General features: G+C 45.1%; 1 protein-coding gene across 5 annotated transcripts; it reads right to left on the bottom strand.

Annotated features, from left to right (window-relative positions):
• Positions 1-26,658, bottom strand: LOC309885246 (uncharacterized protein). Of its 5 annotated transcripts, none has more exons than XM_082774987.1 (9): positions 26,553-26,658; positions 23,922-24,089; positions 7,318-7,468; positions 6,248-6,559; positions 5,309-5,458; positions 4,712-4,831; positions 3,901-3,933; positions 3,328-3,357; positions 1-2,742 (listed from the first exon to the last, which is right to left on the bottom strand). In XM_082774987.1, exons 2-9 carry the CDS (start codon positions 23,928-23,930, stop codon positions 2,636-2,638), a joined length of 912 nt encoding a protein of 303 aa, XP_082631113.1. In that variant the 5' UTR covers positions 23,931-24,089; positions 26,553-26,658; the 3' UTR covers positions 1-2,635. The 5 variants fall into 5 exon arrangements, with proteins under 5 accessions (XP_082631113.1, XP_082631111.1, XP_082631112.1 ...); XM_082774985.1 differs by having other exon boundaries at positions 4,712-4,835; positions 5,310-5,458; XM_082774986.1 differs by lacking the exon at positions 26,553-26,658 and adding an exon at positions 26,369-26,527 and having other exon boundaries at positions 4,712-4,835; positions 5,310-5,458.
• Between the last annotated feature and the right edge of the window lie 1,136 nt (positions 26,659-27,794).

Below are 27,794 nucleotides of genomic sequence, written 5' to 3'. Positions count from 1 at the left end.
CTCAGCAGCCAGCCCTGTTGCAGGCTGCAATTGAAAGCGTTGGCTTTGTAAGGGGCAAGTGGGAGAAAGATACACCGCTACTTCAGCTAAACCTTAAATTAACATACAAAGCCTGGTCGCAAACTTGCAGGATTGACCTGTGTTTTGCCAATGACGAGCCTGTGTTCTCCAAGCAATCGAATGGTGTGTGTTTTCAGAGCAGCAGTACAGTGTGTACCTCTCCCGTGGCTTCATGCTTAGAGATGTTCTGTAGCTGCAAGCCACCAGCAAAAGGGAAGCTCAGTTATAGCTCTCACCCTACTCTCTCCCTGATACAACAAACAGCTTTTCTTGAAGGAATGATTGCCTGACAGCTGATAAGAGTCATCAATCCTTGTAAAGAAAAACGAGTTCAGGTGGGTTGTGAAATGGGCTTTCAATTAGCCCTATGAAGACTCACTGCTAGATACTAAAGCAGATGGCAGGAGGGATTTCCTGCTCCTGCACTTTGATTTTGCAATACTCAAGAAGTAGTTCATCCCAATAATGCTGGGTAATGAGTATGGGACTCACGTGATGGTGATGTTTTTTAAAGGACATGAACAAGCCAAAGAACAAAATGATCGATGTAGGGTTACCAGTGAATAGCCAGTTTTCAAGTTGGCATGCCATTGTGGTGACTACAAGAACACAAAACAAAGCACATCAAAATAAAACTGCAACTATCAAATTATGCCATCTATTGAGTCAGGCTACCTGACATTTTCAGTTGATTTTTATTTCAGAACTATTTGTGTGGATATATTTATTTGTAAAAAGGCACATAAAGCAACATCAGGCACTTGCTGAGAGCCAAGAGGATCATTAAAGCCCTTTTCCCAAGACATCGGATGACTGGCATTACAGGCAAAACACAGCTCAGAAGGCACAAATCAGAACAGCTGGGACTGACGCCTCTGAATATCACTGTCTGCAAAATCAGCAGTAGGAAGGCAGAAAAGATGGGAAGGAAAGTGTGTGCACCCCAAAGTCAGTTTGTGAATTGCATCTTGTGACAGATTTAGCTGAGCAACTGTCACTGGGCAGAACTGGGCAGGTAACCTTTATTCTCAAGGCTTGACTAGCTCTCTGGCCCCAACTGGTGTTAAAGATTAGAAAATAAATTTGCACACTCTTAAATTTGAATCTCTTGAGTTACTACAACATAAGTTGTCAAATGGCATGTTGTCCCTTTTTCAAAAATCTCAAAATCTGAGGGTACACAAAAAAAGAGCAGTGTCAGTCATCAGTTTGACCGCCCTAACATGCACACACAAATATGTATACACACATTTGTTTTTCCCCATGAAGAGACCACATCAGAGAACTGCAACAGCCTTTAATTTTAAGACAGTCTTTTTCTAGGTCTAGGAAAATCAGGTATGCATCACTGGAATCTCCTGAAGCCCAGCACACAGCCCCATGCATCAATGGGAATGTTTGGCACTTCCTGAGAGGCTCTCGCAGAAATGACTTACAGCAGAAAAACAAAACCAAAAGCAACACCCATGATAGCTGCCCTGGAAAAACATACATTGAACTAATCATACTGTTGCAAAACAACACAGAAATTTCCTACGTGCATGTGAAGGACCTTCCAAAGTTTTGAGGTCAAGGGAAAAAGAAAATGTCCATAACTTTTTAATATACCTTTTTGTATTATTTTTTTTTTTGCTATTTTTTTTAATCTATATAGAGTCATGTTACATCTTACATCCTTTGAGATTTCCTGATGAAACTACCAATTAACAGGTTTATGATTGGTTAAACTATGCAAAAAAATAATTCAACAAGCATCCATTCCGCTTCAGGGATGTGCTTTTGCAATTCGGATGCTGGTGCTCTTTGCTCAAAAGCCTGATTTTTGGGTATAATGCAAATTTTGAGGATTTACTCAAATCAAGCATGAGCAGTAAATCACTTGAAGATGACATGCTACCTGTGAACTACAGTTTGTGGACCCCTGAAGTGCATGCCTTTCTGTCTCTGCTGCACAGGACAGAGCCTGCAGAGTAGCCTTCAACCTGCAGGTGGCTGCAAAACCAGACTTTTGGCTCAGAAGGCCAAACCACTCTAAAAACAAACCAGTCACCTGTACGGGCTGGATGAGGCTCTGGACAGCCTGAGCTAGGATGGTCTTTAAGGTCCCTTACTACCCATGGCTCTACAAAACTCCTTCTCAGGGAAACCTAGAACTAGCCTGGGACTTAACAGATGAAAAACTATGGCTACGCTACTGTGTTACGACATGGAACATATGCAGAGAACATCTCCATTAGGGTTCAACACGGCCTGCCTGAGCAAAGATGCAATTCTCCAAAGAATTTTAGGAGAACCGATAGTTTCAACCATAAAAACCATTGGGAGGATTCAGTTGGTATAAGTCTGTGCTGCCAAACAAGCCATGCATCTTGTGATGCTGGGGCTTCTCAGACAAGTACCGGGAGAGGACAAGAGCCCCTGGAAGCTTCTCATACTGCTTGCAAAAGCCTGGAGTTGGGTAACTAGGGCAACTGCAGTCCTCGGTGAATGCACGAGAATTGTGAAAGTACGTTTGTGAAAACTATTGTGAGGTATAAAATAAACGTGTTTCTTCAGGTGATGGCTAGACTTTGTTTCAGAAGGATGCTGCTGGCATAAGGGCCTGGTTTGTCTCATTTGTAGATGATGCTTCAAATGGCTGTGACCTTCCACTTTCATAAGCCTGATTGGGTTTTATAGCACCTGCAGAATTGAAGGAAAAACATCTGTGAAGCAAAGGCACAGATCGATTTAATTGAGAAATAAAATCAGATTGCCTGATAGGTTTGGAGATGTGAAGTCCTCAGAGAAGCTGCCCTGCCCCATCTGCTTCCGGACTGCCTGTTGCTCTGAAAGGGGAAAGTTTGCAGCTTCTTCACCCAGTGAGTTCACAGCCTCTCTGCTGAAACCATGCCCTGGTTGCTGCAGCCATCAGCCTGTGCCTCAGGGGGGTCTGGAACAGCTCTGAAACATCACTGAGTGTTACACCACAGGGCAGGACGTCAGGAGAGCCACCAGCAGAACGTTTTTTGCCTCTCACACCAATACGTCTACTAATATGTCTTAACATCATAACCACCGTGACACTACCATCACGTTGTCTTTAGTGAGTTGTACAAGTGCTTGCATAGCTCTTGTTTTTCCCAGGTAGCCTTGTGCTTTATCTAACTGTAGACGTTCAACAGTCTCTGCTCGGTACCATTGGCTTCCTTTATAGTTAACAGAGAGCAACAGGCATCTTCACAGTCATGTCACATCTTAAAACTCATTATAAGTGGGATGAATCACCTTCTGAAGACAGCTGTCTCTCTCCATTCGCTAGAAAGGGAGCAAAAGAAAAAAAGCTTAGGCTATAACTAACTTCTAAGCAAGATAACCTTAAACAAATTGATCTGGAAATGTAATTCCTAGACTCTTAGAAGGAAACAACCAACTACTAGGGAAAAGCCAACAGGAGCATTTGATTCTAAAGAAGGATGAGGTAGTTCAGTAGCTGAGAGGAGACATCTCAGCTTCTGGCAATACAGCTTCAGGTCCCATAAACCTCAGAGCCAGGGATGTAGGGGAGGCAGCTGCAGGCTGAAAGTATGTGATTAAAATCTATGGGATTAAAAATCCCATAAATCTATAAAATCTATATGGGATCTAAATCTATAGATCTAAATCTATAAAATCTATATGGGATTAAAATCTATTAACACAGCCTTGATGCAGTGTGGAAATGGGCTTCCACTGGGCTTAGTCCTGGTAAACACACCTAGCCTTTTGCTGAACAACTTCCTGCCCTCGTAACTAAATGATATTACCATTTATCATAATTAATCCCCCCCCCCCCAAAAAAAAAAAAAAGTCATTGCTTACCTTTAAAAATCTGATAGAGCACTACGACAGGTCCTAGGAAAACAAGAGCAAGAAAGTACCAGCATTAGCAAAGATTTACGTAGAAGGTTTAAAACTAATAGACATGCAGTTGTTTTTCCCTACTTACACTTACCCAGAATGCCTGAGCAACTGCTATCTGTCTAAAACAGATCCACAGGCCTTGTGTTTCTCCACAACTCTGCACCAAGTGTGATGTATAAATAACCCCTGAGAGGGGTACCTCTCGGCAGGGATAATGCTTTGTTTGCCACATGACAGCACAGCTGCACCCCAAGTTCTGCACTCTGCTCTAGCACAACAACTCCTGAAAAGCTGCTTTAACACTACTGCACTTTAAGAACACTGCACTATGCTCCCTATTCAGTCCATACAGCCCAGCCCACCCCTTTCTGTGCATATTATTTTGCAAAAAACAAACAAACAAACAAACAAAAAACACACCACCAATAAAAACATTTAAAATATATTCTTCTCTAAGTTAAAACTGCCTCTCAAGTGCGATCACTTGGCTGCATTAGTGTGGTGGTGAGGAAGTTTATTTTGTGCTTATTTTTCATACTAAAGCCTGCTGGCCATTTACTATGTGACAGCACCAAATGCGGAGGTGGAGTCCAGGCCATGTGCTAGCCCAGCCTCCCCCCTTCACAATGAATATCACTTAGCAACTTCCTAAACAATTTTATGGAAACAAGATACAGAAAGAAAACGCTGTGCGCTTCCTTTTCCACTCCCAGGGCTGCTTGTAGAGGCACGTTACCCATGGGAAACATAATGCTTTGTCAGACTGTACCTTGACCACTTCGGGTTCTTTGAACGCAATACAGTGCCAGTGCTGCTGCACAAACCCCAAGAATCAGGAATGTGGCAGTGATGCCAATTGTCTTGCTGCTGCCTGGATCTGTTGGATTATCTGCAGAGCAGAAGAAAATACAGGACGCAAATGATCAAACAGGTATGCCAGGAAATGAGCCTGCCTCATAAGCAGTTATTTGAATACTTTAATAAGTGTGCACATGACAAGTGTTCTCTTAGTCTGGTGGTAAAGTCCCATTTACTATTCACTAGTAAGTGGAATTCTGGAATCTTGTTACACGCCCACCACATACCAACTTCCCCCTCAGCATCCCTGTATCTATTGCTGGATAACTACAGTTGCAGCCACTTATGCCTACATCCAGGACCGGTATATATGGATCAATATGCCTAGGGCCAGGCACCTGCATAGGCTGGGGGAAAGCCCCTGAGTTTGGATGCTACAGCACATGTGGGTCCAAGATAAGAACGTACAGAACATTCCTCCCAAAACACCTGTAAAACTACTCACAGCAAGCTGTCTGAGCAAAACTGTCTCAAAGCTAAAGGCAGACAAACACATGAAGAGACTAACCTGGAGTCATATCATCAGGGGTCTTGTATATCGAGCTTGTTCTCTTGCTTTCAACGTAGAAGTTCAGGTTAGCCACGCGTGCTTGGATTTCTTCTGCCCCTACTGCACAGCAGATTTTCTCCTCCTCTGTGATGTGATGCACCCTATTTTCTAGGGAAGGTGAAAGATAAAAGCAGCATTGAATACAAATATGGATCATTTTAAAATCTTTAACCAATGCTTGTAGGTCAACAGCTTAGATTCCTTGTGTGCCATACAATGCTGAGGTTGCTATAATCATCCTTAGTTCACTAGGTGTTCAGATTTTCTTCTCACTAAAGCTGATGAACCCTGCTTTGAACCAATAGTCAAAGTCTTCAAATATGAAGATAGGAAAACGTTTTCATATGTAATTAAGTATATGAAATTTTGGGGGGGACAAAGGGGGTGAGCAGACACAGTTGTTCAGGGACAGGTTTGGCATCATTCAGCAGGTCATGAGCAATTGCATTATACATCACTTGTTTTGTACACTTTGCGCTCTTGGAGCCACATCCTACACGTAGTGACCGGTATTTTCATTTCTCATCCTGACAACTTTGTGAGGAAACTGGCAGGATTATTTACTGAATTGTAAAGAAGAGCAACACAGAATGGCTCATTAGGCTAGACCTGGATTTCAGAGTGTACTGACTGAAGTAGATCAGATTCATACATTGCAAACCAACACAGAACTTGATCATTAGAACTGCCATTGGAAAAAAAATAAAAAAATGGTATCTTCATAAATCAGGTTAACATGTTTTACAATTAAAAAAAAAAACAAAAAAAAAAAACACTTGTTTTGATAAGTTAGTTTTCTCATTAATCTCACTGTCTGCCCAAATATATTACAGTTTGGTTTCACGACCAGAAAAGTATTATCTATGTATTCACAGCTAGACTCCCAGCAGAGTTTACCTCCAAGCTCCAGGTTGCCACAGAATTCTCCTATTCCCCAGTCTGTCTGCACGACGATGGCATAAACTTCATTAAGATACTTAATTTCTTGCTGAAAGCACGTAATTATTTGAGTTTCAGTGGTCGCCAACTGAATTATGTCATTTGATAATGTCCCATTTTGCGTTTCTCCAATTTTATCAAAGCTCTCATAACTGGATAATGGGCAAATTTTGCTGTCACAATCTTTACAACGATAAACTGTCACACGTGTATTGTTAGAGGGAAAGCCATTTGTCCCTTCAGCAGGGTCACCTGTTGGCGCAGCAATACCTACAGAAGAAAACAAAGAAAACTGTTAAACAACGGTTTCCTCCCCAGATTTCTGGAGAGATGAGTTCTGGTGGACAAACCCAGTTGTGGCTTAGGAGACATTGTCTGCCAATGGGGAAGTTTTGTAAGGGACTGGGTCCAGTCCCCAGAATAGTTTTTGGAGTAGAAATATGATACAGCTCCCTCACTGCTGCCATGGGGGTTTGACCTAGGAAGCTGGCGGCTTGGGAAGTGAGCTGAGAGACATCTCCCCTCCTGAGCTAAGACACCCCCTGCCCAGGCACATTCAGACGAGTCATCCCTCCTTGTCTTCTCTCCTCCCAAAACTCCTTGGCACAACCCCACCAGGTGCCTCTCCAGCACATACGAGATCTCAGGGCCACGCTGCCAGCCGAGCTGTCAGCCTGCAGCTGGATGCAGCACCACTGACTCAGTCCGGTGTTGGAGCATGCCAGGGCTGGGCTCTGACAGCTGACAGAGGGGTTTTGCTCTTTCAGACTCTCCTGGTAAAGGGCCAGTCCTTTAAGAAAGGACTCACCCCACTTAGCTTCAGGCAGAGCCAAAGGAAGTCATTCCTTCCAAGGCAGGCAGTTGTGTTAGAGAAGTGAATCACCTTCCCCTTCTTAATTCCTTTTCTCACCTGAGTTGTTCTGTGCTCTTAGCTTCAACTGGACACAACTGAGCTTTCTATTAACAGCTGAAAAGTTTTTAGCTACAGAAGCGCAGTGAAAAGCAAGGAGCTCCAGCAGGAGACTCACCTGGCCACAGAGCGAGGCCACTGAGAAGCAGCAAGCTCAGCCACGGGAAGCAGGCAGAGCCCATCTGTCCACCTGGGAACACAGCTCCAGTGCTGTTGGATGCTCCACAATCCTGGGGCAGGCTCACCAGGCTCCTCCTGAACTCATCTCCCTGTTTGGACATTAAATAGCATCCATTACCTCCTTTCTGTTATCTTTCTGTAGTCTAAGAGAAAACTGCATCCAGGGCAAGTGCTGTGAAGATTTAAGCCAAGAAAACTGGAATTCAGTGGCCCTATGCACATCCCTCAGCAATGCATACAACAAATCACTTACTGCCACTTACAAAACAACACCAAAAAAATAGACAAGAAAGGCATTCTGTGTTGAAGGAATGTTTTGTTTAACCCGATATGAAATATTTAGTGTTAAAGGGCATTTTAATTTGGAAAAGCTGATGGGAAATGCCTGTTCAAATTAAAAACAAAACAAAACAACAAAAAAACACCCCTTAGTATTTCTTTCCCACTAATATCTTGGATTTAGTTAGAAAAACATCCTAGATCATTTCGATGAAACAATAACAAATTTGTAAAGTATGTTTTAGTAAAACATGACTTTTTATTTCCAAAGGAGAAAAACTCCCAGAGAAGTAGCCTAACTTTTCTCACCAGGCAAGCTCCAACAAACACTTTGCCCTTTGGAGCTTTTTTATTTTTTAGAAGTTTTCAGTAAAATAATTTTCTTGATATGTCACTGCCCGAGAAGTACCTTGAGTGGGTTTCCAATTTATGCACAAAATCCTCAGCAGAAGTTAATGATCACAATCCCCAGTCCCCAGGAGCAGATGAGACAGAAGAAACCCCATCCCCAAAACGAGCCCCTTCCAGCTGGCACAGGAGGGACGCAGCTGATTTTGGAGACCGGCTGCAAAATTTCCCACGGAATAAAATCCGGGCCCCGCCCTGCAGCTCCCCGAGCTCTCGATGCCCTCGCAGAGCCCAGTTGATGCTGGGCATGGTGCAGAGGTCCCGGAGCTGCCACCCGTCCGTTTCCACTTCGCACCACACGAGGGACCAGTTCCTCCGCTCTGTGGGTGCTGCTGCTGTTCTCACACGATCTTGCAAGAATTTCTCCGGGTCCCACCAGCTATCAGCACCATTCAGAGCATCACATGAGCACAGGGTCTTCCCTCTTTATCTATCCATACATCTGCAACTGGTTCTGATCTTCTTTTTTCCCCAGAAAAACCCACATCATTCAGTGCCCTTCCACACAATGCTCACTTAAAGCTTGTTTCCTGCTCTGCAAAGCATCAGTCAGCTGTCCCTGTCCCCTCAGGTCCCAGGGACTGTCACCAACCTTGTCCTCCTGGAAGCCTGGCCCAACGCAGTGTCCCCGGACCAGCTGCAGCACACCTGGTGGTTATTGCCCCGAGGTGAGGGACACCACGGGACTTCTGGTCCAGTTTTCAGACTCCCATCTATATGTTCTGTTTTCTCCTTCCCTTTGCAGTCTCCTTGCCTCATCCTTGCTCCTCCTCCTCTGGAAACATTCCTGCCTTCTCCTCCTCCTCTTTTCTTTATGTCTAAAACCCATAACCCTATCTGCAAACCCCTGCCTCCTAATACTGCCCTGCCTTAATGATCCTCTTTTGGCAGGTTTCCAAGAGTCCTCTTGGCCACCTCCTACCATTTATGTTAAATTATTGCTAAAAATAAAACACTCAGATCTAAAACAGAACACTTGCTTTGGACAGAAAACATTTTTCATCAAGGTTTTCCCCCAGCTTACTTTGCTTTTGGGGGCAATATGAATTCCCAGGTTCAGAGCTGCTCAAGCTGCCTGCAGAGCTGGAACAAGGGAACACCAGACCATAAATGCAGACCAGCCAGCAGCAGCAGATGAGTGAAGCATCAGCTGTGTGGAGAGCCCTAACGAGGTGTTCTGGCTTTATTTTTGAAAGGAGCTACTGGAGAACAAATCCCCACCTGAAACCCTCCTGCTTTTCCTTCTCCCAGAGATGCAATAGACAACTCCAGTGTTCATCAAGCCAAGAAAGAGAGTCAATAAAGCAACAGCATCACTTCCCCCGAAGGAAAGGTCCTCTTTCAAAGATAAAGCTGAGACACAATGTCCTGGTGAGCCACCTGCGTTTTCCTGCCCCAGCACAAGCCAAAACAGCTCACCGCTTCCTTGGCGTGCACCCTCACACTCCCTGTCCTCCCCCTCCATCCGGGCTCAGGTGGGGCTGCCCCTTCTGCAGGGACACCAGTGTGATGAGCACAGGGCTGCAGGGGGTCCCCGTAGCTCCCTGTAGGGCTGGGGGGAGCAGGGCTGCTGCCCCAGGCTTCTGGAGCACTTCCCCCTCAATTGATCCTGACACACAGTCACCAGCCCATGGGAGTCCCCGTTCTCCCCCAGCTGCAAGCACGGCATTTCCCTGCCCCTCCTCACTCCTCCACACAGCCACACACCTGTGCAGCTTTCTGAGCACTTTAGCATATGGCTCTCACAGTCAGGCAGGACTGTCTTGGTGGAATAACACAGTATATTGTCAGAAAAGTTTTATGTGTTACCCTAAGCAGCCTGTGTAAAGGACTGAAATTTCAGTTTGAAGAAAATGGTCAGAAGGAAGCAACAACAATCAAAGAACTTCCCAAGTGACTACAGATTTTTTTACACTCTGTGCTTTCCGGGAAAAGGAATGGACTTTACATAAGAGATAACATCAGTATTGCTTACAGTACCTGTTCCACTTTCTCGATCTGCTGACTGCCACTCTCAACAAGCCTTTGCAATAAAGAAAACACATAAACAAAACCAGAGAAAGAGGCAAACAAGCTATTTCCAGAGCAAGCCTGCAAGTGCAGTTTGTTACCAGTAGTTCCAGCAAGCAATCAGGAGGACTCGGTCCTTGAGCTGAGAAAGCTTCTTTAGAAACCAGAATTAAAAATTTCTTCCATCACAGCCAGTGGAAAACATTGCTGAGATTTTGCAGTTTGCAGCACATTAAGGCAAGTAGAATTAACCATTTCCCTAGTTTCGTTTCTTTTATTTTGAAACCAATATCCTTACTGCTTGACCCTTTCTGTTTTGGTTTTCTGTTATGTTTAGCTCTGAACCCAGAGCCATCGGGGTCTGGATCCCCACAGGTCCATTAGGGGTGCAGCAGCAGCCCCAGGGAAACACAGCACCATCAGCAGCAGGTTGGGTGATAGCTTCTCAACAGAGAAGGAGAGAGCTGCAAAGATTTCTACTGCACCCTCCTGGCAAATTATCCTTTACGTGCAAGTTTAGCAGGATGACAATTTTGGTAAGGGGATATTAGAAAAACTTGCAAAAAAGTTAAGGAAAAAAACAGTGAAGAGGAAAAAAAACAGTGGTTAACTGGATGACAGAAAAATTATTCGGGGGTAACAGGAGATAAAGTACTGTAATAGATTTATTCTGTGATTTCTGCACTCACTCCCACCTACATAAAATTGCACTAATTAATGAAGCTGTTATGTTTTTGCACTTGCATCAACAATGGGACAGCAGTGCAGAGCTGCTCAGAGGTTGGCAAGCAGGGAAGAAAGTGTGGTGCTATTTGTCTGCCACAGTCACTGACAGAGTAAGGCACGTTTTCCCCTACAGAGAAGACACTGAAGGTTTCCCTTCCACCACAGTCACGCTTTTAGTGGCTCTTTCTAAACGTCTCCTTACAAAGAGGAACCACTAAGTATTTGAAAGAAAAAAGACCAGCTACAGACTATAGACAGGACCTCCTAAAGAAAAGCACAGTACAAGTACCTCAAAAGTGGTTTGTGTCCAAGGAAGCCTTCAAGTGCCTCTTCCTTTGCAGCAAGCTGGAAGCTGTGGTTCCTGAGCAGCTTCTCCCTCGCCCAGGACATCGAGCTCTGATTCCAGGAGTGTGGGTCCCTGAGATAAAGGCAGACTGACGGCTTTTCCCTCCTTTTAAGGGCAACTCCATTTTCACTTTCACTTCTTGCTATAGGCAGGGCAGCTCGTACAGTATCAGCAAGGTACGTCCACACAGCTGCATAGGATGTTGCAGCTGGAAAGCACCGCAGCCTCCCCTGCCAAAACCCACTCACGGGATGTGCCCCCCGCACAGGAGCTGGGCACGAAGGCTGCCTCTCTGTGTACTGCAGCAGGGATGTGAGCTGAGTGGGTTTGAGACCTGCACCTGGCTCTGCTGCCACGTAACAGGCAGCAAGTCTGCACAGCCCTCGGGACAGCAAGGAAACCTCTCTAATTTCTGGAATCATCACAACTCAGGTAAAACAGGCTCACTGGCCTTGGCAAAGCACTTTGAGGTTAATGCCACAGGTATTCATTTGTAGCTGACCACTTTTATAGTTGCTGTTTAATAGAGAAAATATTATTTGTTAGCTCTGACCATAGAACAAAATCTTCAAGCACCTGTTCTGCAGTATTTCACATACTATGTGGTGTGTTTATCTTCTCTGCAGCAACTAATAGGGCTTGTGGAAGATTTCTTTAAATGCTGTCCTCAATATGTCAGAGAATCCCAGAACAGCTGAGGTTGGCAGGGACCTCTGAAGATCACCCAGTCCAACCCCCAGCCAAGAAGGATCACCTAAAGCACCTTGTGCAGGATGGTACCCAGGCGGGTTTTGAGCAATATCAGGGAGTGAAGAGGTGCATGCATCAGCTCCCAGTACTGGAACACCTGATGATGCAGACACTCTCCCAGTAGGACTACACTTTCTTAAATACAGCCTGCCACCCCGGCTCTCAGCAAGTCTGTTTAGGGGCGAGCTTAGATTTAAAACAAATGTTTGTCCCATGCACGAATAGTCCAGACTGCCAAATTCATACACATTAAAGCTAGATGCAGACATCTGTTGCCTGTCTTCCTGTCTGTGTTGTGGAAGACATCTGTGTAGGATCAGCAGAGAGTGCCCTATTGCCAAGGAAGAGGAGGCTGAGGACAGGGGACAGGCAGGTGTATCCCTGAGCTGGCTGCTTACAGACTGCAGCTGGACTGGGAGCACATTCTCCAGTTATTAGGCTCAGGGAAAAGCAGAGAAAGTCCCCGTGGGCTGCGGCTCAGCACCAATACAACACAAAACCAATCCCTGAGGTGCATTATCACTGGAGCTGCAAGATTTCCATTCTATTTTCCTTTCCTGTTGCCTGCTCTCAGAGTTCAGGACAAATACCTTACCCAAATTTTTCCGGAATTGCTCTCATCTACATATATTTTTTTTTCCTTTTCTGTGCCAGATATGCATCCATACCTTACCTGTTACATTCTTTGCCTGCACAGACTGGAGTCAGATTTCCTGTAAAGCCTTTCTAGTTCTGACATGACAAGCATATACTTTGGACTAACTCCAGCACATAAATTTGCTGCATATTGGAAAAGTGGAAAGACAGTGAATCCAGTATAATGCCCATGCTTCTTATCCAAAAGCTTATTCCAAAGAGGAATAAGCAGAAATATGACAATGTCCTCCACAATAAAACCCAGGAATGGAGAGAAAAGGATTCTCCCACCCTCCTAGGCTCCAAACAAATTTCTATTTGGGTTTTAACTCAGCCTCCTAAGAAGTTATTATAGACAGAAGAAATGTATAAAGAGGATGAAATACTTGTGCTCAAAGACATTTGATTTACATTTTATTTTAATTTGATTTACATCGTATTTAAATCATGGAATCCCAATAAAGACCCAAGATGAAGCTTTATCCATAACATTCAAATAAATATTTTGAGAACTAAAAACGAGATTTTTTTAAAATGTGAATATGAAAATAAATCAATAAAATATTAATACTCCACAAATTAGAAATGAAACAAGCAAATGTGAATGACAGCAAGGGAGGAAAAGTGTTGTGCCTTCTGTCAGTTTGTCTGGGAACCCCAAGCTAGTGCATCCCTCAGCATGGGTAGCTCCTGACTCAATAGGAGGGAGACAGAAAAAACACTAGTAACAAATCTAAGTTAATTTTCCAGGCAGAACTTTGCGTCTTGCAGTGGCCTGAGAAACCGTGTTGGGAATTGCTGCCTATATTCAACATTTGGATCCCACACCATGAGTGCACTGAAGCAGTCAGAAAACACTAGTAGGAAAATAGAAAAGGACAGACTTTCCTGCACCTCTGGGCAGCTCATGCTATCTGTAGCAGAGAAACAAAGGCAGTAGGATGAGCCAACGGCTTTCTAGAACCAATAACTGGTAAGGAGCTAGCAGGGAGTTGTTCCAGTAAGTCAATATTGTTATAGTAAGCCATTACCTCTTTTGTAGGTTTTTCTTATTTTATTTCCTCAAGGCTAAGGCTCTTCCTTTTCCTCCTAAATGTTTCTTTGAGAAAAACATACAAGACCAGTTACATGTCACAGTCTCACATATTAAAGACTTTCTTTCACCTGGGCCTCTGGCTCCTTGGTAGCTGTGCTACTGCTCGGCTGGTAGCCAGAAGCAGCTCCACCAAAAATTAGGTGCTGTGGCAGTCTCTAGGAGGGATGCTGCCCTCTCCAGCCTGCACAACAGAGCTCAGTGTGGCTTCTGAAATGAAAAGGGAGTGCAGAGTTCAGCAGGGCTACATAGGAGTGTGACCTGATAAAATCGTATACTATAATATACTACCACATACTATAATTTAACCAGGTAGAACAGCTGGTACTAAGAGATTTCACACATACCAAATATCAGCCTGCTGTCATATAGCTTGTCCTGGAGGGAGGCTGGGATCTTGCCTGGGGCAAATCAGTTCTTGTCTCAGGAACCCAGTAAAAGGTATGACACATGGCAGCATGCGAGGAGAACCCCACGGAGCTGATATAGGAATTGACAGCCAAAGCCCACTGCTGGGCCAACATAGGTGGCTGAGATGAAAGAGTTGCACTATATTAAATGGTAAACAGCACCTCTCAGGACACCTCAGTCTGTGGAGCCTCCTCATCTCAAAGCCAGGGTACAGCCAGAGAGAGACACCAATCCTCCCCAGCCTCCTCCTGAGACCAGCCTCCTCTCTCAGTCCCCATGGCCTGAGACTGGAGGAAGTAGCTGCAGAGAGGGTTGCTCTTGTGCCTTTGCCCAAATATCCTTATGAGCAGGCTTGGACAAGAAGAGGAAGTGGTTTTGGTTGCCTTTCAAGTCAATTTTCACAATGAACAATCAAATCATCACAGTTTTGCTCTTTCTAAGCTCAGGATACACAGAAGAGCTTGTACTTCCTTACTTAGAACCACTTTGTGTCAAAAACATTTCAGAGAAAGTGAGATCCAGCCAAGCCTGGGAGCAGCAGGAGGTGACTTGTGCCCAGTGCTCCTGCCACAGCCCAGACAGACAGCACAACCTGCTCCTGGCCCCTGGCCATGGGGCTGAGCACCTTCCCTGCCCAGCTCCTGGCCAGGGCACAGCCCCACAGGAAAGGCTCCAGATTTGAGCACGGGTGCTTTGGTGTGGGACTAGGCATACACGCACTATGGGGGTGGTTGGAGTTCCCTCGGGACCACTGGCAGAAGAGGATTCTAGCACCCACAGGCTGCTGCTAGCACGTTTGGGCTGCTCGGTCCACCTCAAACAACCCCTCACCTGTTGCACCTCTCCCTGCCACCTGAGACAACCTGGAACCTAGCACTGAAAAACGGAGTGCCTCTACAGAAGAAAAACATACCTCTGTAACGGCAACTGTCAACGTCAATTCAGTTGATAGAGAAACTAAATGCAAACCTGTGCGTGAAGTTCTCAGTGACTGTATAGCACCAGCTGTACTTTGAAACGTTTACAAGAGACAGGCTAACCATGACTCATCACACCACCAGTGGGAGTGGTGTGGAGGTTTTACCCTGATGGGGAGCTGAACTTCACCTCATTGCACTCTCGCTCTCCCTCCTCAGCGGGAAAGGGGGAGTAAATAGGATGGAAAGGGCTCGGGGGAGCCTTTGAGATAAGGACAGAGATATCACTCAACAATTATCGTCATGGGCAGAACAGATACAGCAATAAGTTACATTAATCTCCCTATGCTTATTACTAACAGATAAGAGCAGCGAGAATCTAGAAGCAAACAAAACACCACACCTCTGCTCCATCCACTCTCTTCTCCCTCCTCATGCTGAATGGCACAGGGGAACGGGGGCCGCAGTCAGTCCACAATGTTTTGTCGCTGCTGCTCCTTCATCCTCTCTCTGCCCATGCTCCACGTGGGGTCCCTCCCACGGGATGCTGTCCTTCCCAAACTGATCCTGCGGGGGCTGCCCACAGGCAGCAGCTCTTCAAGAAGTGCTCCCACATGGGCCATATGCCTCCGTACCACATGGCGTACATCTGTCAGGAGCAAACTGCTCCAGCACGGGTCCCCCACGGGCGGCAGCTTCCCCCAGGCCCCCTGCTCCTGCATGGGCTCCTCTCCACAGGCTGCAGCTTCGTCCCGGGGCCTGCTCCTGCGGGGGCTCTCCATAGGCTGCAGCATGGAGATCTGCTCCATGTGGGACCCATGGGTGCAAGGGGACAGCCTGCTCCACCAGGGGCCTCTGCACAGGCTGCAGGGGAACTGCTGCTGCGTTCCTGGAGCACCTCCTGCTGCACTGCCCTTGGGGTCTGAAGGGCCGCTTCTCACTCCTCTCTCCCAGCTGCTATGCAGCAGGTTTTGTCCCACCGCCTTAAATCTGCTCTCACAGAGCTGTCATTAACACCGTGCACTAGCTCAGCCTTGGCCAGCAGTGGGTCCCTTTTGGAGCTGTCTGGAGCTCTGATCAGCCTGCTCTGATCTGACATGGGGCAGCTGCTGGGCTCTACTTACAGAGGCCGCCCCCACAGACCCTGCTACCAAGCCCTTGTCACATAAACCCAGCACAAACAAGTAGAGCTGGCCCAAGTCCAAGCTGCCATCTTTGACAGACTTGGCCAGTCCCACATACTGCAGCATACAGCTCCTCCATTAGGAGACAAGGGCCCTTATGGCCCCTGTGAATCCTGCCCTGACCCTTTTTCTCCGCTACATCACCGTCTGATCCTGTTTCCTGGTTGCAAGTGGTCTCAAGTGACAGAAAAAAACAAGGGCAGGAAAAGCACGCTGCCACTCCCTATGCCTGAGATGAATCCCCTTACATTTCCCACCAAGAATGAGTTTTCAGTCATGTGCACTGTTGCACCCTGCTGTCTGTCTCAGATACCACCTCACGCACTCTCCCTGAAGGCACACACTGGCCGGTGCAGTGCAGAGAGCACTTCAGAGCTCATTCCTTTCGAAGCTCCAACGAGCAGTCCTGAGCAGCTCTACCGAGATGCACTCAGGGTGAACAAACCCTTTTCCTTGCTGGACAAGAGTTTATTTTTTATTTTTAACATAAACATCGTGGTTATTTCCAAACTTCCCATTTTTGCCAGCTGCTAAGTGTGACAGCTGCAAATAGCAGCACAAGGGAGCACATTATTGCCAAGCAATCCAGTGGTTGATTTTTCTGTTCTTCTGGATGACTGAATGGTACGGGGAAGTGCTGGTAGGACCAAACTCTTCATGTGAAAACAGCTAGTTCAAATAGTTTATGATTTAACTTCCAGTGCATGCTGTCAGTCCAAAATATATCAATAATCTGAGAAACTGACTCAAAAATTTACTTTTCTTTTGCCCCGATTTTTTTTTTTTCCCACAGAAAAGAAGTTACCTTTGAAGTTAAAGAAAAAAAGAGAAGACTGGAAAAGAAAAAGACCGAAGAGTTACCTCATCAATGTGTGTAAGTATCTGAGGGGAGGGTGTCAAGAGGATGGAGCCAGTCTCCTTTCAGTTGTGCCCAATGAGAAGATGAGAAGGAAAAAAGGGCAAAAAATGAAGCACAGGAGGTTGCAACTGAATATGACAAGGCATTTCTTTACTGTGAGGGTGACAAAGCACTGAACAGGTTGCCCAGAGAGGCTGTGGAGTTTCCTTCCTTGGAGATATTCAAAACTCACCTATACACCATCCTGCGCAAGGTGCTCTGGGTTATCCTGCTCCACAGGGGACTAGACGTGCAGAGATCCCTTCCAACCTCAGCCATTTTTGTGATTCCGTGAAGGACAAACCATTGGTAATACTTCCTACAAGCATAGAACAGAATCTAGGGAAAACATACATTGCCTATACTATAAATCCGGGAACAGGCAAAGAACTTCAGTATCCAAGAACTTCTCTTAGAACTGCTTATTCTCATAATGTCCATCCTGCCACTCAGCCTCTTACAGATGTAGCTAGCACTGCAACCTTTAACTATAAATTCAGTACCTGATAAACAGGAAAAATATTTTAACATCTGTCCTCAGTGATTAAATTCTCCTCCTTTTATATACGAAAAAGATGCTTTAGAAATTAATGGTTTTCTGTGGGCTGCCAAGCCTTATCTTATGTTAGCAATACAAGATCTGCAAATAAGGTTGCAACGTGACAATAATCTGCTAAAACATATATAAAACCATGGAGTACAAAGTAAGAGCTGAACATCAGCCTACTCCTGCATATGCACCTATTTCCACTTAAGGCAAAATTTTCAATCCCTGACAGCTTTGTCCTCAAAGTCCAACCAACATGGAGGCAACCAAGCCAATGGGTGAGGGACAGACATTTGTGTTGTGCTTTACTGGTGTCACCACCATTAGGGTCCTTATGTATACAGCAGTGATACTAGAAACTGTACTACTGAATCAGGCTTTATTTTGACTTCTAGAAATCCTCCACCTTGAACATTCTCCTATGGCCAAGCAATTTTCTGCTTTCTTTGATCCATCCTGACACTACAAAATTATTTTCCTTTACTACAGAAATACCAGCCCAAAACATTAACCTTAACCTTGGCCAGAACTTTACTCAGGAACTCAATGTCAGAAGTGGACAGGAGATGAAAATAAAATACTATGAATATAGAGAAAGCAAGACTTTTTGTAAGGCAAGTAGTGTTTACTACAAGTATTAAAACACTACAAGTAGTATTTAGCGTTTCTGTTCCTTGTCCCATCAGAGAACTTTCTACCTGCTTTTTTAACATATCTTTTTTTCATGTGATGTTTATTTACATATCTTATTTCATTATTAGGTTAAAGGTTTGACTAGATGATCTTAGAGGTGTTTTCCAACCTGAATGATTCTGTGATTCTATGTTCTGGGAAGTTGAGAGGGTAATAGTAAAGACCAGGGATATATCCCAGACCTGTGCATTGATAGTCACTGTATCATTATGTCATTGAACCCAGTGTGTTTTGCCACAGGTTTTGCTTTCTGACAAAACTTCCTCTTTCATATATGCAATAGGATGGTCTACTAACCTGATACGTCAGGAAAATAGCTCACGTAATCATTTACAGCTGAAATATAAAACGAGAATCATAATTGTTTATGACAATCTAAATAGTATCATAAAAGTGATCGTTATTGCTAAAGTAATTCACCCATCCAGGCTTCGACGTATCTGCTGTGAACAAAAGGGGAAAAAAAAAAAAAAAAAACAAAAAACTTTTTCTGGCAACATTGCCTTACAAAATTTTACACAGTAAATTTTATTCATGAGAAGTGTAAGAGATGTTGCAATGAAAAACAGCAGCCACAAGTATCTCTTGGCAGTGGAGAAACAGAAACAACAATGCAACAGAAACCAATGCAACTACTCAAAATACTGGTAGCAGAAAGAGATTTTGTAGGTCAGCATAAGAACCACATCTTGGTGTTCAGACAGCTGTTAGGTTTTAAGAAAATTTTAAATATATATGGGGACTTTAAAAGGCCAGAATTCATCCCTCATAGGAGTCCACTACTTTGAGAAAGACATATCATAGTTGATTCTTCACCAGATGGACAACTGAGTAAAAATTCACCGAATGCAGTTCCCTGACATTTATATATCACCAATTCACTCTCCAATTCTGCATCTCACACCTGCAATATCATTCAGTGTTTATGCAACATCAATACTTTGTGGGCTTGGCAGAAAATGAGAGCCCCTTTGGCAAACAGCCCATGAGGCAAGCTGTACCCCAAAGGTGCTGCCCTTGAAGCAGAGAAGATGGAACCAGGGCAAAAAGAAAGAGAGATTTCCTTTTAATCCTGTGGATGGGGAAGTCTCACAGAAAGATTATAGCAGTAATTTTGATCCTTGACTTCTTTGATGTCAAGGCCACGGTCAGTAACAGAGACGCAGCCTCGCTAGCTCCCAGCTAGCCAGGGCTGGTGGCCATGCCAGGAAGCTGCACACCAGCCAAGCACAGGATCACAGAATCGTAGGGGTTAGGAGGGACCTCTGGAGATCATCAAGTCCAGCCCCCCCTGCTAAAAGCAAGTTCGCTACAGTAGGTTGAGCAGGAAAGCATCCAGGCAGGTCCTGAATATCTACAGAGAAGGAGAATTTACAACCTTTCTGGGAGCCTGCGTCAGCGCTCTGTGACCCTCACTGTGATGAATTTCTTATGCGTGTTTGCGTGGAACTTCTGTGTTCCAGTTTTTGGCCATTGCCCCTTGTCCTATCACTGCATGACGCTGAAAAGAGCCTGGCCCCATCCATTTGCCTCCTGTACTTTAGATATTTATAAACATTGATCAGATCACACCTTTCAGTCTTCCCTGTGCTGATCAGACCCAGGTCTCTCAGCCTCTCCTCATACTGGAGATGCTGCAAGCCGTTAAACACCTTTGTGGCCCTCCTTTGGACTCTCTCTAGAAGATCCTTTTTTAACTGAGGAGCCCACAACTGGACACAGTATTCCAGATGTGGCCTCACCAGGGCAGAGCAGAGGGAAAGGATCGCCTCCCTTGGCCTGCTGGTCACACTCTTTTAAATGCGCCCCAGGATGCCATCAGCCTACTTGGCCATGAGGGCACATTGCTGCCTCACAACCAGCCTGCTGTTCACCAGGACTGCCCTAACAGGACACAGGGTTTTCACCAGATTTGTGATTTTTGTACCAAAGTGCTGTGAACAAAGCCAGAAATGGTGCGATGCCTCCTGCTCCAGGACACTGCAGGGAGTTGGAGGAGTCAGCAGCGCAGAGTGGGTGCTGCACAAGAGCCAGACAGCTGAGGGGCCTCTTTCTGGAGTGTGTGATGAGTACAACACCACTGTAGCCAGCTGCTGAGCCTCCTTTGGAAACACAGACTCCCCCCCTTTCCCTCTGTGTCCTGCTTCATCTTAATACTGTTGAACTTTCTACAGCAAAATTACTTAATATCTGAAAGCTGATGAAAGGCACAAATCAAAACAACCTTGAACATCATGAGGGAGCAAGGACCAAGCCAGTGTTTGCTTGCCAGGCTGGGCCATTTCATGGCATGCTGAGCATCCACCACTGCCAAGGCCAGCACACACAGAGCCATGCAGAGAAGCAGCCAAATCACAGTCACCCACCTGCAAAAGGTCCCCTCTACCAAAAGCCCTAGGGAAACAGCAGAAGCTGGCGGCAGCCTGGGAAATGTTTGCATTTTTCACAGACCTGGTCATACCTTCTGTAGCATTCATATTCACTGTAGAATGACAACTGTGATTTTTGCCTTCCCTAGCACCAGGCAGCTTCTGTTACGACTGGCATTTTGTTTAAGGAAAGTGATAGAAGAATTATTTTGAAGCCTGCATAAAAGCGGCTCTAGCTATACACTACATATACCATGCTCACACACTGCTTGTATTTCTGCTTCGTTTCACTGTCAGTCTGTGTAGAGCTGCAGACATTGGCTGAATCGGGTTGAAACAGTGATGTTGTCATATTTGGGGAGAGAAAAAGTCTGAAAAAAAGCAGCTCTCCAGAGGTGAACCGTGTCTGTACTGGCTTAGAGCAGCACTTGGAAAATTCCCACGTGAGGCGACCTCATCTGCTGGAAGAAATGAATGGTGTCAACTCCAGAGTTTACATCAGTGTCTAAAGGCACATGCACAGCTGAGCTTCTTCCAAAAGGCAGATTGTTTTCCAGAGGAGCAAAAGTTCCCAGATGGTGCGAAACTGGAACCACATCTGCAACTGTGAACCTTTAACCTAGACATGATTTGTTGTGTTTTCAGGACAGACACCACGCACCAAACACCAAGGGAGATTTTGACCAAAGACACATAGCACAAGTAATATCCAAAAGCATCTCAGTGATCAGAAAAGAAAGGGAGCTCAGATCTAAGATGTTTGAAGTGTTATAAGCACACTCACAGCCAACATCATAGGTAAAACAGTTTGGCCACAGCCAGTCAATAAATTAAAACAAAATACAAAGTGTTCTGTAAAAGGAAACTGAAAGAATTTAGCACAATTATTACTGCTTAATATCAAAACTAGCTATTAAAATTTTCCCTTTAATTGTAGAGACCAAGGACTAGAGAAAAGAAACTGCAGTTAAAATCCAGGGTTTGGTTCATGGTCACTTTGATTTCTTCCTGAAAAAAACAAAATGGTGACCGTAACTCTTTTTTTTTTTTTTTTTTTTTTTTTTTCCCCTCCATTGCTAAGTAGGTGTTATGGAAATTATGCAAGCCCATCACCATAAGAGGGTTTGAGTCTAGGTTTTCTCAATGTTAATAAGCCAACAAAAATTCTTCTACTGAGTTAAGTTACAGCTACAGATCAAGCTGGGTGCCTCCAAGGAGCAACCCTGATTTTCCGATAGCCTTCCAGTTTACAGTCCTCCCTCCTCCACATCCCCAGTGCACGCCATCTGTGTTGTCCAGCTGCACTTCTGGGCCTGGGGCTTCATCTTCTCCTGGCTGGTCTCCTGTCTTCAGGCGATTGTTTGCAAGTGTGACTTGTCTTTTCCTCCTGTCTCAGGATTAGGAAACTTTTAGGTAAAAGTTTTGTTTCTACTCCCTTGTATTCTAGGTTCAACTGGGGCTGGGTTACAGTTTCTCTGCTTAAAACCAAAAGGTTAAAAGTACATTCCCATGGCTTAAGGCTCCATTAATTGTAGCTACTAGGGCTAAGCTGCTACTTATTTTCCTACAGTAGGACATCAGGAAATCTCTTGTCTCCTGAGAAATCAAATTTCTGAGACCATGAGACAAAATGCATGAGTTACTTTTCCTTCAGTACAGATTTTTAGATACATCAAAAAGCACACCTTTTCACAGACTAAAAAGAAGAAAAGGAAGAAGGAAGGAACATTAGGGTCCCTGGAGCAGGACACAGACACTGCTCCGATCTCATCTGCCTGGCCACAGGACTAAGGATACTATTGGGTGATTACTGAAATTCAGGCTTACCCCTTTGAAGCACAACTATAACAACTGTGAAATCAAAACTGAAAAGAAAAATAAAGACGACCTCTGAGGAAGGATTTGTAGTATTAAGCCTGGTTGGTAAAACTCCACTGACAAGGTCTTCCTTTCCGTGGGACAAAGCTCTTTGTGGTGGCTACCAGCACCAACTGCTACTTTCAGATAAGAGGTTTCAGAGCTTTCAAAGGCAGCACCAGAAAACCACAGCCAAGCTCAACAGCAGAGCAAGGAAACCCATGTTTAAGTAAATACACAAGGTGCCGTTCCCTGATGGTCCTCCTCACATCTCCTTTAACTACAAAGGAAACTCTGGGTTTTATGTTCCTGACACATGGCCAATACAACCTTCTTGTTAATGATCCTTCCGGCCTTCTGGTTTCTGTGTGCCACATCAACCCACTTTCCTCCTTTCCCTTTGGCATCATGGCATGAAGGCAAGAGCCCTGCTTTGCCCTAGGCAGCTGCTGCTCCAACACACCAGTGCCCGCGGAACCTTATGCACAGCAGGAGAGGTGCCTGCACCCACCAGCAGGCACCTAAGGGAAAGAGCTGTGGGCATCCTTCCCTTAGGGAATCCAGGCATTTAGGAAACAAGACAAAGTCTGTGCATCTCCCTCCCCTGTTGTTTCTCCCCCAGGGAACTGCTCTTTTTGTTTTCATGGACATCCCTCCATTGTCAGGAAGTAGATCCAAGCAAAACCACTGAACTGCTCTGCTTTATAGCTGCTTAGAAAGCACTGCTTGCAGTGCTTCAAAGCTTCACCACGTACCTTTCTGTGGAGACCAGCAATTCAGCTACTACTGTTTGGATGGCTTTCCTCAACGGAAAGAGCAAGATTTGGGGGCTAGCAACTGTGCCAGAGCATCATCCCCATGCCAATACAGCACATTTCTGCCCTGTTTGCTGCATCCTGCTGCAGCTGCCCGTTTCATTCCTTATCAGAAGCTGTTAAGGGGGAAAGCCCCACTGCTGATAAGGAGAGCTTTCAGACCTTTCTGTTTTCAGACAGGGAAAGTTCAAAGCTCTTATTTCACTAGCAGGTTCGTGTGATTATGGTTTCTGTTTTGATCTTTATTTCTTGCTTAATGATGACAAGATGCAAGGTGGCTTGCCAATAAAACGAGCCCTTTATGGTAAAATGTGCTGCTGCTGGCATCTGGAGAACAAGGGGAGGAAGACTTCAAAGCCTGCGAGCACAGGTTTATGGATGTGGATAATCCCTAACCATTTCTTTCTTTCCCTAATCCCTAACAGAATTTCTTTCTTTCTATTTCTGTTTTTTGAGGGGACGGGAGGGGCAAAAACTATCAACGTTCATTTTAGTTAACGACCAGTGCATTATAAGGTTACAACAGGCCAGACACCTACAGGGTGGCTGACCTCACTCCTTCCCCTATCTGCCTGTGTAGCTCCATGAGCCATAAGCTCTTACCCTTATCATCTTTCTTTACTCTTTCTGTCACTCGATGCATTTCTTCTATATCATGATGGACAGCAGAGTCTTTCATTCCGTTTTCTCAAGCTTGTTTCATCAGCCACTTCAAGTCTTCATGTAACAGCAATTTCTTCACCAAGGTAAGGTTCATTCCAGTAGGAGTATCTGGCAGATCATGAAGCAGAATATAATTGGATGTAGTAAATTGCTAAGAGGTGACAGAAGCTGAGTAACTAAAATCACATCCTAGAATTTTGGTAAAATTACAAACATAAACAGAGTGATTACTGGTATCTTCAATAGTATTATCTATGACTATAGAATCACCACAGGTTCTCATGCAAACACAACCTTTCCCAATATATACAAGTACAGTTTCAAGGGTTTCATTAGGGTGTATCTCAAAGTGACAAATATTTTGTTTACTGTCAAAACAAATGTCTTGGGCTTCGAATGTGTTAAGGGCATTTAAAATAAACTGATGATCATTTTCTTCAGTTTGTTCCCAATGGGATAAAATGTCTGATAGAAGCCACTGACTTGCTCCTAAGGCCAATAAGGATGATTTTATCGGTCATTCCAATTTCCTTAGGTCATCCGTAGTAGCAGTTATTCTATTCATCGGGACTTCAGCATCAACGCTATTTAGTATACCTAATCCTGTTCCAAATAACCTAGTTGTATCCCATAACATGTGCTAAGATTGTTTCAGAAAACATCTATGTAACCATGCTAACCAAAGGAAATTACAAAAGGAAATAAAATATGTTCAGTTGTATTCAGCCGGCAGGGTTAGAAAGAGGGTGAAATAACAATCTTTGACTTCCCATGTGTAGGGATATTTGGGACTAGTTAGTACCATTGCTACTGTTCCAACATGAGGCATTTTCACAAGCACAGGTTGTCCAGTGTAAAATCCTGCAGGATGTTCTTCTGGTTTATAATAAACCTTTGGGGTGATTGTAGTGGTAGATACACAGAAGGCTTTCTCTATCTCTGTCATGTTTCAAACTGCAGCAGGCAAAGGTCTGGGGTTAGCAGTTAACTGTCTGTAATCTCCTGTAAAACGGCATTGCCTGTTTGGTTTCTTTACCAGCCACACCGGTGAATTGTAAGGTGAATGAGTCCTTTTAATAATGCCTCTTTCTTCCAATTCTGTTACCACCCCATCAATTCCCCTAAGTGCTGCTGCTGGCAACAGATATTGCCAAACTTGAGCAATTTTTGCAGGGTGTAAGGTCATGGATGTTTGTAACAGACTCAGTTTCACTATGCCTGAATCCCTTTTATGTGTCAACAAACTCTGCACAATCCCATCTGCGAGTTTCTACATTTGCCCACGTAGTATGTAAAATCCTAAAATAGTAGTATATGCAGCACCTACTAATACCCCTGCCCTGATTAATTTTTGTTCCTCTGGCAGCCAAAGGGAAATTTTTGCAGTGGGGCATTTTTTTTCCACACCACAGATTCCTGTGAATTTAACCCTGTGTTGAGCAGGTGTTATGCCCAAAGTTTGTGCTGTCGCATGTAATTTTCCTAATTACTTTAGGCAATTACTCCACACTCACCACCCTCATGCAGTGAAGGGGCGCGCATGACAGCCTCAGCTTGGCACTGCCACAAGCTCTACACGCCAGGGACTGATGTCTCCTCCCAGTCCACAGTCCACTTTAGCCCAGGACAGAAAGTTGTGACATGTTTGTGTGCACTTTGTTCCTCTTTCTGTCACCTGACCCACAAACCAAAAGGTCTGAATCAGCTAATTGTGTTTACAAGTTGTACTCTGGGAATAAGGCACGTTTCTTGGAAAGCTAGCTTTGGGTCTTTTTCAGCAAGCATCACACATACACAATCAGGCTTCAGGTTAAAGCACAGTGCTGCAAGACAACTGCTGCCCTTTTGGAGTATCTATGGATAATTTATTTCGCTCTTACAGTCCCAGTTCAGGGCTACAACTACTCTATTAGAAAAGCACTTCAGACACTGGGTGATTCGTTTATTGTTATACTCGCATTCCAGGCTCAGAACATTCAATTAGAGTTATTTCCTCTAAATTAAAAATAAAACAACAACTCCTGTTTTCTCTGGCAGGCATGCTGGCCCTGGCTAAGACCCATGGTATAATCTCATGCACAAGGTTGAATTAACATCTCTCTTCAGTATGTTCTTACACCCTTACACCTTGTTTTTCTTCTACTACTGTTAGCTTTAGTTCAGGCCACCACCCTCTCGAAAAACCCTAGATGCATTGCATCAAACCTTTCTACTTTATTTTTTTACTGCTCTTTAAAACCAGCACCACTTACTTCCAGATTCACCCTACAGCCACCAAACCTGCCAGGATTTATGCACGCAGCTCCCAAGAGAGCTGTCCTGTCTCTTTGCACAGACTCACAGACAGCCTGCCCACCCCAACCAGCGCATCAGCCAAATGTGCGTACCCCAGCTCCAGCACCTCATTCTCAAGCTGGAAGTCCCAAAAGCTCACAGCCCAAGACCAGACAGCAGAGGTGGAACCGACAACGCTCTGTGCCCATCCCACAGCAGCAGCACATCAGGACACGTCTATCAGAACCGCACAGAGCAGCTGAGAGCACCTGTGCCTGGGGGCTGCCCCCTGCCCACCTTCAGTTCATGGAGCTTGTCTCTGTGTCCAGCCTTGCTCTTGCTTGGGGGTGTATGACTTCCACGTGCCCTCTCTTTTTTTGCCAAGAGAAAAAATTAGTCTCGCTCTGCTTTGTCTTGTAACCTATTAAAAAAAAAAAAAAAAAAAACAACAAAAACAAAAACAGGTTTTACTGGAGCAGTTCTGTGAAAAGTTACTGCTGAGGAACATTGGCAGCTGGCTGCAGCTCCCTTCACCTATCGATTGCAGTCGGAAACATACAGGCATAGTTTCAGGGTTGCTCAATTTGCTTTGCAATTGCCCCATAGCTGGATGTGATATGTGCTGCTCTGGAAGGGAGAGCTTGTGTACCCAAGCAGCCACTACATGGCACTACTTGATTATACAGCATGTTTGTGTTTGTACTCATTAGCAGAAGTGAGGAAAAGCAGGCTGATTGGGTAGACAACTGAATAAGAGCGTTAAGCCAATCTGAATTAAAACCTATTTAGCACTCTTTGCTGCAGGTTTAGCATCCAGTCTCCACTCCGGGATTAGTGCAGTGGATGCCAGCAGGGATTACCATGGATATCAGCAAATATTGGGCTTCACAGAACAGTTGAGGTCAGCAGGGACCTCTGAGTCCACCTGGCCCAAGCCCTGCCCCAGCAGGGTCACCCAGAGCAGGGTGCCACCCAGTACCATGTGCAGGTGGTGTTGGGAGACCCCCAAGGAGAAGCACCCAGCACCTCTCGGGGCAGCCTGTGTCAGGACTCCAGCACCTGCCCATCAGCACAGGAGCATTCCTGGTGTTGGGAGGGAGCCCCTGTTCTCCAGCTGGCACCCAGTGCCTCTCATCCTGTCCCTGGGCACCACCCAAAAGAGGCTGGCTCTATCTTCTCTGCTCCCTTCCCTCAGATATTCACAGACATCAATGAGATCCCCCATCAATGAGGAGCCCCAACTGTCCCTGCCCCTCCTCGCAGCATAGCTGCTCCAGTCCCTTCAGCATCCTGGCACCCTTCTGCTGGGCTCTCTCCAGTATGGCCAGTCTGCCTTGTTCTGGGGTCCCAGAACTGGACACAACACTCCAGGTACAGCCACACCAACACCAAGTCAAGAAGAGAGATCACATCTCTTGACCTTCTGGCAATACTTGACCTAGTGTTTGCTTTTCCAAGTCCTTTTATTTGACATGGCACTTGGCACTGTGACAGGTTAATAAAGCTTAGCAAAGCACAGCGTGGCTGCAGCGCAGTGAC

The sequence above is a fragment of the Aythya marila genome, assembly GCF_965140915.1.
Source record: "Aythya marila genome assembly, chromosome: 18".
Taxonomy (NCBI): Eukaryota; Metazoa; Chordata; class Aves; order Anseriformes; family Anatidae; genus Aythya; species Aythya marila.
Note: the sequence above shows the minus strand (reverse complement) of the source record. Positions and strands in the feature narration are given on the sequence as shown.

Excerpts from the sequence above, each read along its gene's own strand:
- LOC309885246 (XM_082774985.1), bottom strand. Across the intron at positions 5,459-6,247 it reads TGGCAACCTGGAGCTTGGAG|AAAATAGGGTGCATCACATC; the intron begins GTAAACTCTGCT and ends CACCTTCCCTAG. Across the intron at positions 4,836-5,309 it reads CCCCTGATGATATGACTCCA|GCAGATAATCCAACAGATCC; the intron begins GGTTAGTCTCTT and ends TTCTTCTGCTCT.